The sequence below is a fragment of the Sciurus vulgaris genome (assembly GCF_902686455.1).
Source record: "Sciurus vulgaris genome assembly, chromosome: 1".
In the NCBI taxonomy this organism is placed as follows: domain Eukaryota; kingdom Metazoa; phylum Chordata; class Mammalia; order Rodentia; family Sciuridae; genus Sciurus; species Sciurus vulgaris.
The window spans coordinates 114,328,578-114,340,763 of NC_136461.1; the positions used below are offsets into that span (position 1 = coordinate 114,328,578).

At 39.5% G+C, this 12,186-nt stretch overlaps 1 protein-coding gene and 1 pseudogene across 2 annotated transcripts; both read left to right on the top strand.

Moving 5' to 3' along the window:
• The first annotated feature begins 217 nt into the window (after positions 1–217).
• SPRR4 (small proline rich protein 4) lies at positions 218–2,299 on the top strand. The gene is made up of 2 exons (XM_079155948.1): positions 218–296; positions 1,629–2,299. The coding sequence occupies exon 2, from the start codon at positions 1,649–1,651 to the stop codon at positions 1,874–1,876; it is 228 nt and encodes a 75-aa protein (XP_079012074.1). The 5' UTR covers positions 218–296; positions 1,629–1,648; the 3' UTR covers positions 1,877–2,299.
• A 2,094-nt stretch (positions 2,300–4,393) lies between these two features.
• Positions 4,394–4,930, top strand: LOC306670700 (serine/arginine-rich splicing factor 3-like; annotated as a pseudogene). Its single transcript has one exon. The product of its transcript is annotated as a serine/arginine-rich splicing factor 3-like (transcript).
• Positions 4,931–12,186: the final 7,256 nt, after the last annotated feature.

Here is a 12,186-nt window from a genome sequence, read left to right on the forward strand (position 1 = left end):
TTTGTTTTTAAAAGATCTTGAGATGAAGCAAACTCTTCCAGTGGGTAAATCAGCTCAGGTACAGAAACCCAGAGTGCTAGAAATATCTGGTGGGTGGTTTCCGTCAAAACAGGTCAGTAAAGCAAGTCTCTGGAGGAAGTGCAGGTGGGAGAAGTGGGTGAGGAATTCCCTGGGAGCAGGTAATCGGGCCACACCAAGAGCCTGCGGCAGGTTGGGGGCCCTTATAAGGATTCCAGGAGTGGCTGCCCAAGGATCTGCACTCAGCCTCCTCTCCAGGGTCCACTTCACTGCCTCTGGTAAGTGAGACTGCCCCTGTTCCCCTGGGATCTGCTGGGCTCTTTCCTTCTCCTTGAACTGCTTTAAGCCGCTAGGCCAAGCTCCTCTCCTATTCTTGGGTAATTATGGAATGACATAGCTTCTTGACAATTACACAAATGTGATGATAATTATAACTTAGGAAATTCAATGTCCTTCCACACCATTGCTAGATATGACATTTCCTGATTCTGAACGCATGAAGAGGGCGGAATTTAGGGCTGTAGTGTTTTGTAACAATTCTGAGTCCTCCCTAAACTTTTCTCATTCCGTTTTGCCTTTGGGCCCTACTACCAGCTTTAAACTATGCTTTTTAGGTTTTTAGAAGTAGGTATCTAGACACAGTATTTCATACTGCACATCTCCTGTACCTCACTATTCCAATTGCCAACTCTCCACTTTCTGGGACCTATACTTCCCATTTATAATCACCAATTTATAGATGAGGGATTTTATCTACAAAGAAAGCCAGAGATCCTCATTAGAACTAATAAGGCCTCAGAAAATTTCCAATCTGCATTCTTCATTAAGAGCAGAGGTCCAGAGAAAGCAGAGTGCCCACAGGTACACCTGGCCAGTGACTGGCAAGTTTGCATCTAAACCCATGCCAGAGCCTGGTTGAATAGTTCTCTTTCCTTGGAACCAGATTCCCTCTTGGTAAAAAATCCTCCTATGATCCTTTGCCTCCAGTGAAGTATTTGGCCCTCATGGTCCCCAGTCCTACATGGGGACCACTCATACTATAGGCAGGTTCAGTGACTTTCCTTGTCATTCCATGGTGAGTCAGGAGCAGAGTGGGCATTAGAACCAGGCATCTGTATTCCTGTTACGCCCTTTCTCCAGTCTCATCACACCATCACACTGCCCTCTGAAACAGAGACTGCTCTACCTTCTTCTTCATGCCCTTCCTTCCTTGTCCACACTCACCATCTGCATGATTCAAGGTAGCCAGTTGACTTGTCCATCAGTGAAGATCTCACACCTTAAACTTACAGAATGCTTAGGCTACTTTTAATCCTCTGTTCATCACCACACCTTATTTCCTGGTAAGACTGAGAAATAAGTCATGTTCAGTTAAGTCAGGAGTCCATAGGAGGATGAAGGAAGATAGGAAATCTGAACATCACAGGAGAATGAAGAAAGGGAGAGAGGAAGATCCTAGTGAGTGGTGTGTAAATCAATCATTGGTCAACTTGAAGCAATTAATCATGTGTCATGTGCCTGGCTGTTAGAGGAAAACACTCCTCTAAGGATTCAGACAGGATAGAGGGAGGGAGCCCTTCTCATGCTATCTCTACTTGGGTTTCCTTCAGACTCACCTGTTCTTGGAGCAATGTCTTCACAGCAGCAACAGCAGCAGCAGCAGTGCCCACCCCAGCAGGTCCAGCAGCAGCAGGTGAAGCAGCCCTGTCAGCCACCCCCTGTCAAATGTCAAGAGACATGTGCTCCTAAAACCAAGGATCCATGTGCTCCCCAAGCCAAGAAGCAATGCTCACCCAAGGGCACAAGCCAGCATATGTGCCCCTCATCCCAGCAAACTCCCAAGAATAAACAGAAGTAAGGATGGATTGGGGATTATCTTCCACCTGCCATCCAGGTTACTAGAGGGAGCCTTGTCTTCTTCCTGCATTCCTCCAACTCCAGATTTCCCCTCCTCCTCTACCTGGGGTCCAACAAATCATTGTAAGAATTTCCTCCTGTTGAACCTCTCATCATAAGCCCCTCCTTCGTTCCAAAGCCTTTTCTATATCCCACTCTGATGATCTCCCAGGTGGGCTTGAGAAAGGCCTCTCCCTCTCCAGCCTCCATCATGGCCATAACTATGGCCCCATCCATATCCCAAAGCAGGGAAAGATCTGGGCTTTTCCTGGTGCTCTACCCTGACGAGAGTGTACATCAGAGCTGATGCATCGCTTCTGCCTCAATATGTTCCCCAATGCCCCCTGTCTGCACTTCTGTTTACCCTGCTAATAAATGTGTGCTTCATGTAGTAAATTTGTCTGCTTGCTGAGATGACTGATTCTTCCCACTCCCAGCCACAGAAGTAATATTGGGGAAGAGAGTGAGTGAGTAATGTCTGGGAGTTCAGAGCATCCGCACATGGGCACAGTTACTCTCTGGTAGCTAACCACAGTGGGGAGGTCAGATCTTGACACATCTCAAGTAAAAAAGGGGAGAAAACAAGTCCAGAGACCATGGGTTCCCATCTAGGGAAGATCAAAATGTGTAGGAAATGTTTTGTTCCTACCATTAATGAATGTGGTTTTGCCTCTTAGAAGTTGTCACTCTGAAACATCAGATAAAACGTACATAAATGACCTGAGTGCTACAAGACATTTATACAAACATGCAAATGACTTTTCATGTATTTTTTATTGTTTATTCATTTGTTCATTAACTCACACTCCTCACTCACTCTTCTGATATTTAGAAAATTCTGGTATGAGCTTAATTTTACACTCTGCCTATGCTGGTTTCCCAAAGCTATCCTGAGACTCAGTCTCCTGTTTGAAAGTCAAAGTCATTTTCTTATACAGGAAAAGGTCACTGCAGGGGCTGCCATGCACAGAGTTTGTTCAAAGTATACTGAGCTTGGTTTTGCCAGCCTGACCTCATAGAACTGACGGAAGAAGCCCTGTTTTTGTAGTTGGGAGCCTAACCTTCCTAATCTGGCATGAAGCCAGTTTGCCTACATTAGAAAGAAGTAGCAAACCTCCCAGATGTGAACAGAGAAGGTCCTTTGAAGGAAGGACCTGGGGAGGAGTAGCTAGACACAAAGCTGGATTTCCCCCCTGGAGCTTTATTCTTCTCTTGGAATCTGTTCACTGAAACTTTAATTGCAACCACTGGCAATGCCATTATTATAACATTATTATAATAATAACATTATTCATTATTATGAATATTCATTATTATGAATATATATTCAATATATATTGAATATATATATTCAATATTCATTATTATGAATTATATATATATTGAATATATATATTCAATATTCATTATTATGAATAATGTTATTATTCATTTAACAAACTGGCCTGAAAAGGAATGAATTGCCACCTTCTCCACTTCCCCTTAAAATCACTGCCCATGGTTGATACTTCCCACTAATAATTACTTAAAATTTAGTGTATATAGACACTAACCAGGAACATCAAACATTGTAAATCCAAGATTCATGGACTGGGGATGTGATTCAGAGATAGAGCACTTCCTTAGCATACAGGAAGCCCTTGGTTCAATCCCCAGTACCACAAAAACAAACAAGATTCAGAAATGAATGTTTCTAACCCCAAGAAGTCTTTGACAGTCTTTCTGCCTCCCAATCCCTACATCCTAAAATAACTCCCCTCTGTCAAAGACTGATGCATCTCAGCAACCCTCTTCCTGACTTCCTTCCATCTAAGCTCCTGCCAGTTCTGGATCCCATTGCTTTTTTAATGCTATGTCTCCTAGGAAGGTCCTATCAAGTCCTCCCACAGATTTATGGATTCCAGAGCTGACAAATTTGCAACATCTCCAGCTACTTGGACAGACTTGAATGAAAACAAACAAACAAACAATGCTTCTGCATTGTCTGTGTCCCAGGTTATTAACTCAGTAAGCTTCCACACCAATGGCCAGGGACAGGGTCCTATCTCTTTGGGAATTATGTGATTACCCATTTCTCTCATAAAGAAATATGTTCATGCAATTTCACCGTTGAAGGATTCACAAAGCAACATTGACGTTTATCAAAATCCCACCCATGCTTGTGGTAAAAGAAGGGTGATTCCTGGTTCCCTTGCACATAAAGTAAAATATTGTCAAAACACAAAGTAACATTTGTTTCAACTTCTTCCCTGACCAAAAATAAAACTTAAGAACTCTCCTAGGTGGACATAGTAACATGTGCCTGTGGTCCTAGCTACTCAGAAACCTGAGGCAAGAGGATCACTTGAGGCAAGGCGTTTGAGATCAGCCTGGGTAGCAGAGTGAGACCATGCCTCAAAAAAAATTCTCGGCCATTTCATGGACACTGGGTAAGCTTGGGCATCTGTGGATGCTGAGCTGGAGTAGGAGCAGCAAGACCCATTGGATCCTGTGGATTTGAGCCTCCACATTTCTAACCCACGATCTCAAAATGCATCATGATTCTTGTCCATTGGACTGTAAGGTTTATGTAGGTAATCTTGGAAACAATGGTCACAAGACTGAATTGGAATGGGCTTTTGGCTACTGTGGACCACTCTGAAGTGTGTGGGTTGCTAGAAACCCACCCGGCTTTGCTTTTGTTGAATTTGAAGATCCCCGAGATGCAGCTGATGCTGTCTGAGATCTAGATGGAAGAAAACTTTGTGGCTGTCGTATAAGAGTGGAACTGTTGAATGATGAAAAAAGGAGTCAAAATCGTGACTCCCTCTTGGAGTCATTGCCCTTGAGATGATTATCATAGGAGTCCTCCATCTTGCAGCAGATATCCAAGAAGGAGAAGCTTCTCTCGCAGCTGGAGCAGGTCCCTTTCTAGAGATAGGAGAAGAGAGAGATCACTGTCTCGGGAGAGAAATCACAAGCTGTCCTATCCTTCTCTAAGTCTCCTAGCTGATCTAGGTCAAATGAAAGGAAATAGAAGACCAGTTTGCAAGAGAAGTGGTGTACAGGAAATAACTTCATTTGTCAGGAGTATGTGCAAAAAATTCAGGTTTTGTTTGAGACTTCATAAGCTTGGTGCATTTTTAAGATGTCTTAGCTGTTCGAATTTATTTGTCTCTTGGAACAGTGACACATAAAGATGTAATTCTCTATGGTTTGAAATGGATCATATGAGGCATGTAACACCAAGAATTGTTACTTTACAATGTTCCCTTAAGTAAAATTGAATTTGCTTTGAACTTTAGTCTTGCATAGACTGAAAATAAACCTCTAAATCCTGCCCAACTAAAGTGTGATGTTCTAATGTTATAGGAACAAAACTGGCAAAACAATCAAACCAAGATTTACTTTTTAATAGCTGGAGTATAGTATGCAGGTGTGGATGAAAAAGCAATCTTGAAGTGCAGCTGTGAACACAGGCAAGCAGGTAAAGATAAAATCTGCACTATTAAACTAGATGTTTTATAAAATCCAGCTAGTCTTCACCCGGGACACAGGTTGCCTAGCTGGTGTAGAATCTGTTTCAAGAAAAGTTTACCTTTGCTTAGGTCATAAGTTCTTATGTGATTGCTTATATGTGAATACATAGCTATTTGTAACATTCATTATTTGGAAATTTGAGATTTTAAAATACCAATGTCTTGCCAGTTTAAGGGTACATTATAGAGCTGAACTTTTGAGTTATGGTACAAGATTTTTTTTTTTTCATGCTGTCATTTGTAATATGTTTTGTGAGAATCCTTGGGATTGAAGTTTTGGTTACAAAAAAAAATTCTCCCACAATTCCTGTATACTTTAAAGTATAAAAACTCATGTATTACACCAAAATTCCCCTGTAAGACCAAAACCCCACCACTATCTAGCCACACCAGATAATTCACCTTTCTCCAAATATACCATTAAGTTTTGATGCCTCTGGTTTTTCATTCATGCTATTTCTTCTGTATAGAATACCAGTTCCCCACTTTTTTGTTGAAGATAATCTTTTGACTACAAGAGTTTGGTTCAAATATCTCCATGGAAACTCACTTAACATTTTAGAAAGAACTAATAACTCCTGTAAGCATTCATGACACTTCATAGAAATTTTTATTAATATAATTATAATTATTTATTAATTAAGCATATAATTATTTTTCACTATAATTCATTTTATGTGTTTAATTCTCTTATTACATTATAACACCTTGAAGCATAAGGGCTTTATCGATCTCACTATCCCCAAATGGACAAAATGCTTTTTAAAAGTACAGTAGAAAGAATTGTGTCTTGAGCAGAATAAGATAGTTAATGGAAAACCAACATTCTAGAGTACATCTAGGCCAAATCTGTAAATTCTCTGCACTTACCTGGGGGTCCTGAGGACTCCAGAAATAGGAGAAGAACAAAGAGGTGAACCAAAAAAATTTTACCCTGGGATAAGTTGTGGACTACAGGTGTAGCAGAATAATGAAATTCTGGGTTTTCACTGTGAAGGACCCTTACTGGAAAGATTTATTTTGGCTCACCATTACAGTGACTTCAATCCATGATTACTTGAACCCAGAGCTTTGGACCTTTGACGGGGAACTCAAGGCAGAGCAGAGATGCTCACCTCATGGAGGTCAGGGAGCAAAGAAAGATAAAGAGACAGGGACCAGGAATAAAATAAATCTTCAGAGGAATGGCCCCTATGTCCTATTTCCTCTAACTAGACTCCACACCTGTTTCCACTACCTCCCAACAGCACCTTGAACTGGGGACAAACCTTTAGTACATGTGCATTAAGATCCAAACCATAGCATTCTGCCCCCCAGCTCCAAAAGCTATGCCTGTCTCACAGAGCAAAATGCATTCAGTCCACCTCCAAGTTTACTAAAGTCTTAACTGTTCAAGCATTGCTGAGAAGTCCAAGTCCAAACTCTCCTCTGAGACTCTCGGCAAGCTCTTAGCTATGATCCCCTGTAAAAATCAAAAAACAAATTATATACTTCCAAAATATAATGAAACATGATAAACATTCCCATTACAAAAGGGAAGAATAAGAGAATATTCAGAAAGGATCAAACCAAAGCTTGACCAAAATCCAGCAAGGCAAACTTTAAATCCTATAGCCCCATGTCCAGCATCTGGGGTACATGATGGCATAATGTGAACCCTGAAGGGTTTGGGCAGTCCTGCCCCTATGGCCTTGTTGGCCATGGTCCACATGGCCACTCCTTTGGACTGGCTTTTCTCAAGCAGACATTGTATGTTCCTAGTATCTCTAAATTCCTGGGGTCTCTCCATTGCACTTAGGCTTCACTCTGACAGATTCATACATTGCCCTCTCAAGAGCTCTGATCCTGTCACATGCTGCCTGGCCTCACATGACTTCCTTTGAAAGCTCAGTAAAAGCCTCTGTGACCCTATAACTCATGAAACATATATACCTGCAAAACCAGCACCATGCAAGTGAGCTAGCAAGGTCTGCCAACAACAGGAGCAGTAGGTGGGCTCATTTGGATGATAGTTGCAGCAGCTTCCAAGTGCCTGAATGATTCAAAGTGGGAAAGTAACTCCCTAGGTGACCCTGTGCACACAGAAGCACCCCACAGCTCTGTGTACAATATTCTAGGGCTTCTCTAGCCTGCATCTCCAAACCTTTCCAAACTCCCCCCACAAACCAGTTCCAAGGGCTTCTGAAACACATGATCAGATCTAGTCTCAGCATGACACCACAGTATGACCCTATTCCTGGTACCAACTTTCTGTGTTAGCCAGTTTTCTGTCACTGTGACAAAATACCTGAGAAATTCAACTTAGAGCAAGAAATATTTATTTTGCTTAATGGTTTCAGATGTTTTAGTCCATGGTCATTTGGCCCCATTTTTTTAAGCCTTTGGAAAGGTCAAAATGGAAAGAACAAGGTGGAGCAGAAGTACTCACCCTAACAGTTGCCAGGAAAAAGAGATGGAGGTTTCAAGAAAAGAATAAACCCTTCAAAGGCATGCCCCTCCTGTATGTGACCTACTTACTTCAACTAGGCCCCACCTCCTGATGTTTCTGTCACCTCCCAACAGCACCATCAGCTAGAGACTAGGCTTTGATCAGATGGTCTTTGGGGAGTATTTAAGATCCAAACCCTAATAGCAGTCATTGTTTGGGAGAGTACTGACTGGAAAGGGACATGATGAAGTTTCCTGGAATTCTGGAAAAGTTCCCAATCTTGTGAATAGTGGTTATGTGTGTGTGTGTGTGTGTGTGTGTGTGTATACCAAAAAACACAATGAATTATATTTCAGATTTGTGCATTTTCTTGTTAGTTAAACCCCAATATAAAAATAGATACCATTTTAAAAGTATCAGTTACCTTAACTAAATTTAATAAAACATATATTAATGAGAAAAACTATAAAATAACTAACAAAGAGATTTGCTATCTTCATGTATTGGAAGACATTATTTTATAGAGATATCCAATTATCATTAAATTGATCTAAGATATGCAAATTAGAATAAAACTCTGATACACTACACAGTTTAACATATGAGGAAAATTTTAAAAAACAATACCTGGTGGCAGAACTGCAAATTTGTGCAACCACCATGGAAAGCAGGAGATTCCTCAGAAAACTTGGAATGGAACCATCATTTGACCCAGTTATTCCACTCCTTGGTTTATACCCAAAGGATTTCAAATCATCATACTACAGTGATACAGCCACATCAATGTTTATAACAGCACAATTTACAATAACTAAACTATGGAACCAACCTAGGTGCCCTTCAACAGATGAATGGATAAAGAAAATGTAGTACATATACACAATGGAACATTATTGAGCTATAAAGAAGAATGGAATTACGGTGTTTGCTGGTAAATGGATGAAACTGGAGAATATCATGCCAAGTGAAATAAGCCAATCCCGAATAAACAAAGATTGAATGTTTTCTCTGATATGTGGATGCTAATTCACAATAAGGAGGCAGCTAGGGAAGAAGAGGGATATTTTGGATTAGACAGAAGAAAGTGAAGGGAGGGGAGGGGGTGTAGGGGTAGGAATGATAGTAGAATGAATCAGACCTTATTACCCTATGTGCATATGTGATTACATGACCTATATAACTCTACATCATGTGCAACCAGAGCAATGAGAAGTTATACTCCATTTATGTATGATGTATCAAATGCATTCTATTGTCATATATAACTAATTAGAACAAATTAAAAAAGAAAATACCATGTATTTACCCATGTAATTACATGGGTAATTCAGAACTTTCATAAACTTCTGATGACTGTGTAAATTGGACATAATTTCAAAAAACAGTATTTTCTAAGGCTCAGCACATGCATCCACATTCCAGCAATTTCACTCTTTAGTGTCTACAAAACAGAAATATGTATATGTGATTGCTAAAATCACATGTATGAAAATGTTTATTATAGCAGTATTTGTAAACACCTCTGATTGAAAATATCTCAAATATCCATTAACAGTAGGACGGACAAATTAATTGTGATATATTCATACAATGAGATACCCCAAAACAATGAGATTAGACAAACTATGCTACGTGATAGGGATGAATCTTACAGACATAATCTTTAAAGAAAAAAAGCAGGAATTTAAATTACTTATTTTATGACTCCATTTGTACAATAGAATGACTAGAAAATGATCTTTACAGGGAGCTGGTAAAGTTTTATCTTTATCTGGGATCTAGTAAAATGGAAGTGGTCACTTTTTGAAAATTAATAAGCTGTATGCATGCACATTTTCCTGTAAATAATATATTTTTATTTAAAAATGATTATATAAATTTAAAAATTACCTAGGCAATATTTCCATTCTGATGAACTTAAGTGATTTTTCTCACTATCCCTTCACTAATTTTCCCATTTTATCTTTAAACCCTATCCTGCAATATATTAATGAAATTAAAATTCCTGTTTTTCTAATGTTTTCTAATGTTAATGTTTATGTTTATGTTTCTGAAGCCTCTAAGCACTCCACAGGGTAGGGATATTTCACTACACTCCCCTTCCACTGTCCCTCCTCACCTTGCCCAGAAAATTCTCTCCACCCCTGAAACAAAACAGTGCCCCAACCTAATCCATCTGTTATAGACCTGATTGTCTCAAATTCCCTCACTTTCTGTTCTGGCCAGGAACCCTTTAGAGTCAAATTGACCAGGCTTGGGTATCTACAAAGGAGCTGTTCAGACATTCATTACTTTTTAAAAAGCAGTAAGGGCTACAGTCAGATAACATAGAACTGAATCCCAGCTTCTCATTTTCTAGCTGGGCGATTTCATTCAGTTACTTGGACCCCAAATCTAAGTTTTATCATATATATCCTGTACATGAAAAGCTGTAATGATTTAATAACAATCATTTGTTGCATTTTTGTGAGGACTAGTAATAAAATCCAGAAAGTGGCTAGATACAGTATATGCTCATCAAATGGTTGATGTTGTTGTCATTTACTCCTGGGGAAGGTAACTCCCAAAGTATCAGTCGAAATACTCCTCTGCAAGCATACAGAATGGGAGAAAATCTTTGCCACAAGCACCTCAGATAGAGCTTCATCTCCAGGATATACAAAGAACTCAAAATATTAACACCAAAAAGAAAAAAAATAACACTATCAAAAAAAAAATCAGCCAAAGAACTGAAGGGATGCTTCACAGAAGAAAAAATACAAATGGTCAACAATATATGAAAAAAATGTTCAACACCTCTAGTAGTTAGGGAAATGCAAATTAAAACTACACTGAAATTTCATCTCACTCCAGTTAGAATTGCAATTATCAAGAATACAGGTAACAATAAATGTCAGTGAGGATGTGGGGGAAAAGGTACACTCATACCTTGCTGGTGGGACTGCAAACTGGTGTTATAACTCTGGAAAGCAGTACGGAGATTCCTTAGAAAACTTAGAGTGGAACCACTATTTGACCCAGTTATCTCTCTCCTCAGTACATACCCAAAGGACTTAAAATCAGCATACTATACTGACATGACCACATCACTGTTCATAGAAGCTAAATTCACAATCGCTAAACTATGGAACCAACTAGGTGCCCTTCAATAGATGAATAGATAAAGAAAAAGTGGTACATATACACAATGGAACATTAGTCAGTCATAGAGAAGAATGAAATCATGGCATTTTCTGGTAAATTGATGGAACCGGAGGCTGTCATGCTAAGTGAAATAAGCAATCCCAAAGAACTAAGTGAATGTTCTCTCCGATATGTGGATGCTGACTAACAATAGGTAGGGAGGAGGGAGGAGTGGATGTTCACCAGATTAGAAAGTGGGGAATGGGTGGAAGGAAGAGGGATGGGAATGGGAAGGACAGTAGAATGGATTGTACATAACTCTCCCATGTTCATATATGAACACAGGACAGTGTAACTCCACATCACATACAACCACAGAGGTCATACTCCATGTATGTATGAGATGTCAAGATACATTCCACTGTCACAAATAACTAAAAAGAATAAATGAAAAATATACAGCAAAAAATTTGTGTCCTGGTTTTCAGGGCAACTCCAGTTCTCTACCATGTGATCCTAAATTTTTAATAAAAACCATGTGTTGTGATTTAAGGAAAAAAAAAAAAAAGATACTCCTCTGCATAGAAGGTGGCCATGTGGAAGTCCTTTTACTCTGGTTCAGGAATCTATAATAATGTGTACTTGTTATCTGTTTCCCAGCTGGGAAGAGCTCTGGGCTGGGAAAGAGAAGACTTGGGTTCTGGTTCTGACTCTGCTAGTGAACAGATCTTGGGCAAGTTTTTTAATCTCAGTCTTTTACCTAGCAAATGTAAGGTTAAGTTTGATACCTTCTTCCTGACTGAAAAATTAAGTGATTCCTTGAATTCTTTTGCCTTTTTGTGACTTTGTTCCCTACTCCACCCTCTTCACTCCATGGAGGTGAAGCTGTTGACTTCCTAATAAGCCAAGTATAGGCATTTGGGACATCAGCAAAGCCCAGAAAGTGAGAAAATAAATAAGTGAAAATAAAAAGGAGAGAATCTACATAATGGGAGAAAACCTTTGATAGCTACTCTTCTGAAAGAGGATTAATATCTAGAATATATACAGAACTCAAAAAAAAAACACTAAAGAAACAAAACCCCCAATAAATAAGTGGGCAAATGAATTAAGCAGACACTTCTCCAAAGAAGAAATAGAGAAGGTCAGCAAATATATGAAAAAATGTTCAACATCATTATCAACAGGGAAATGCAAATCAAA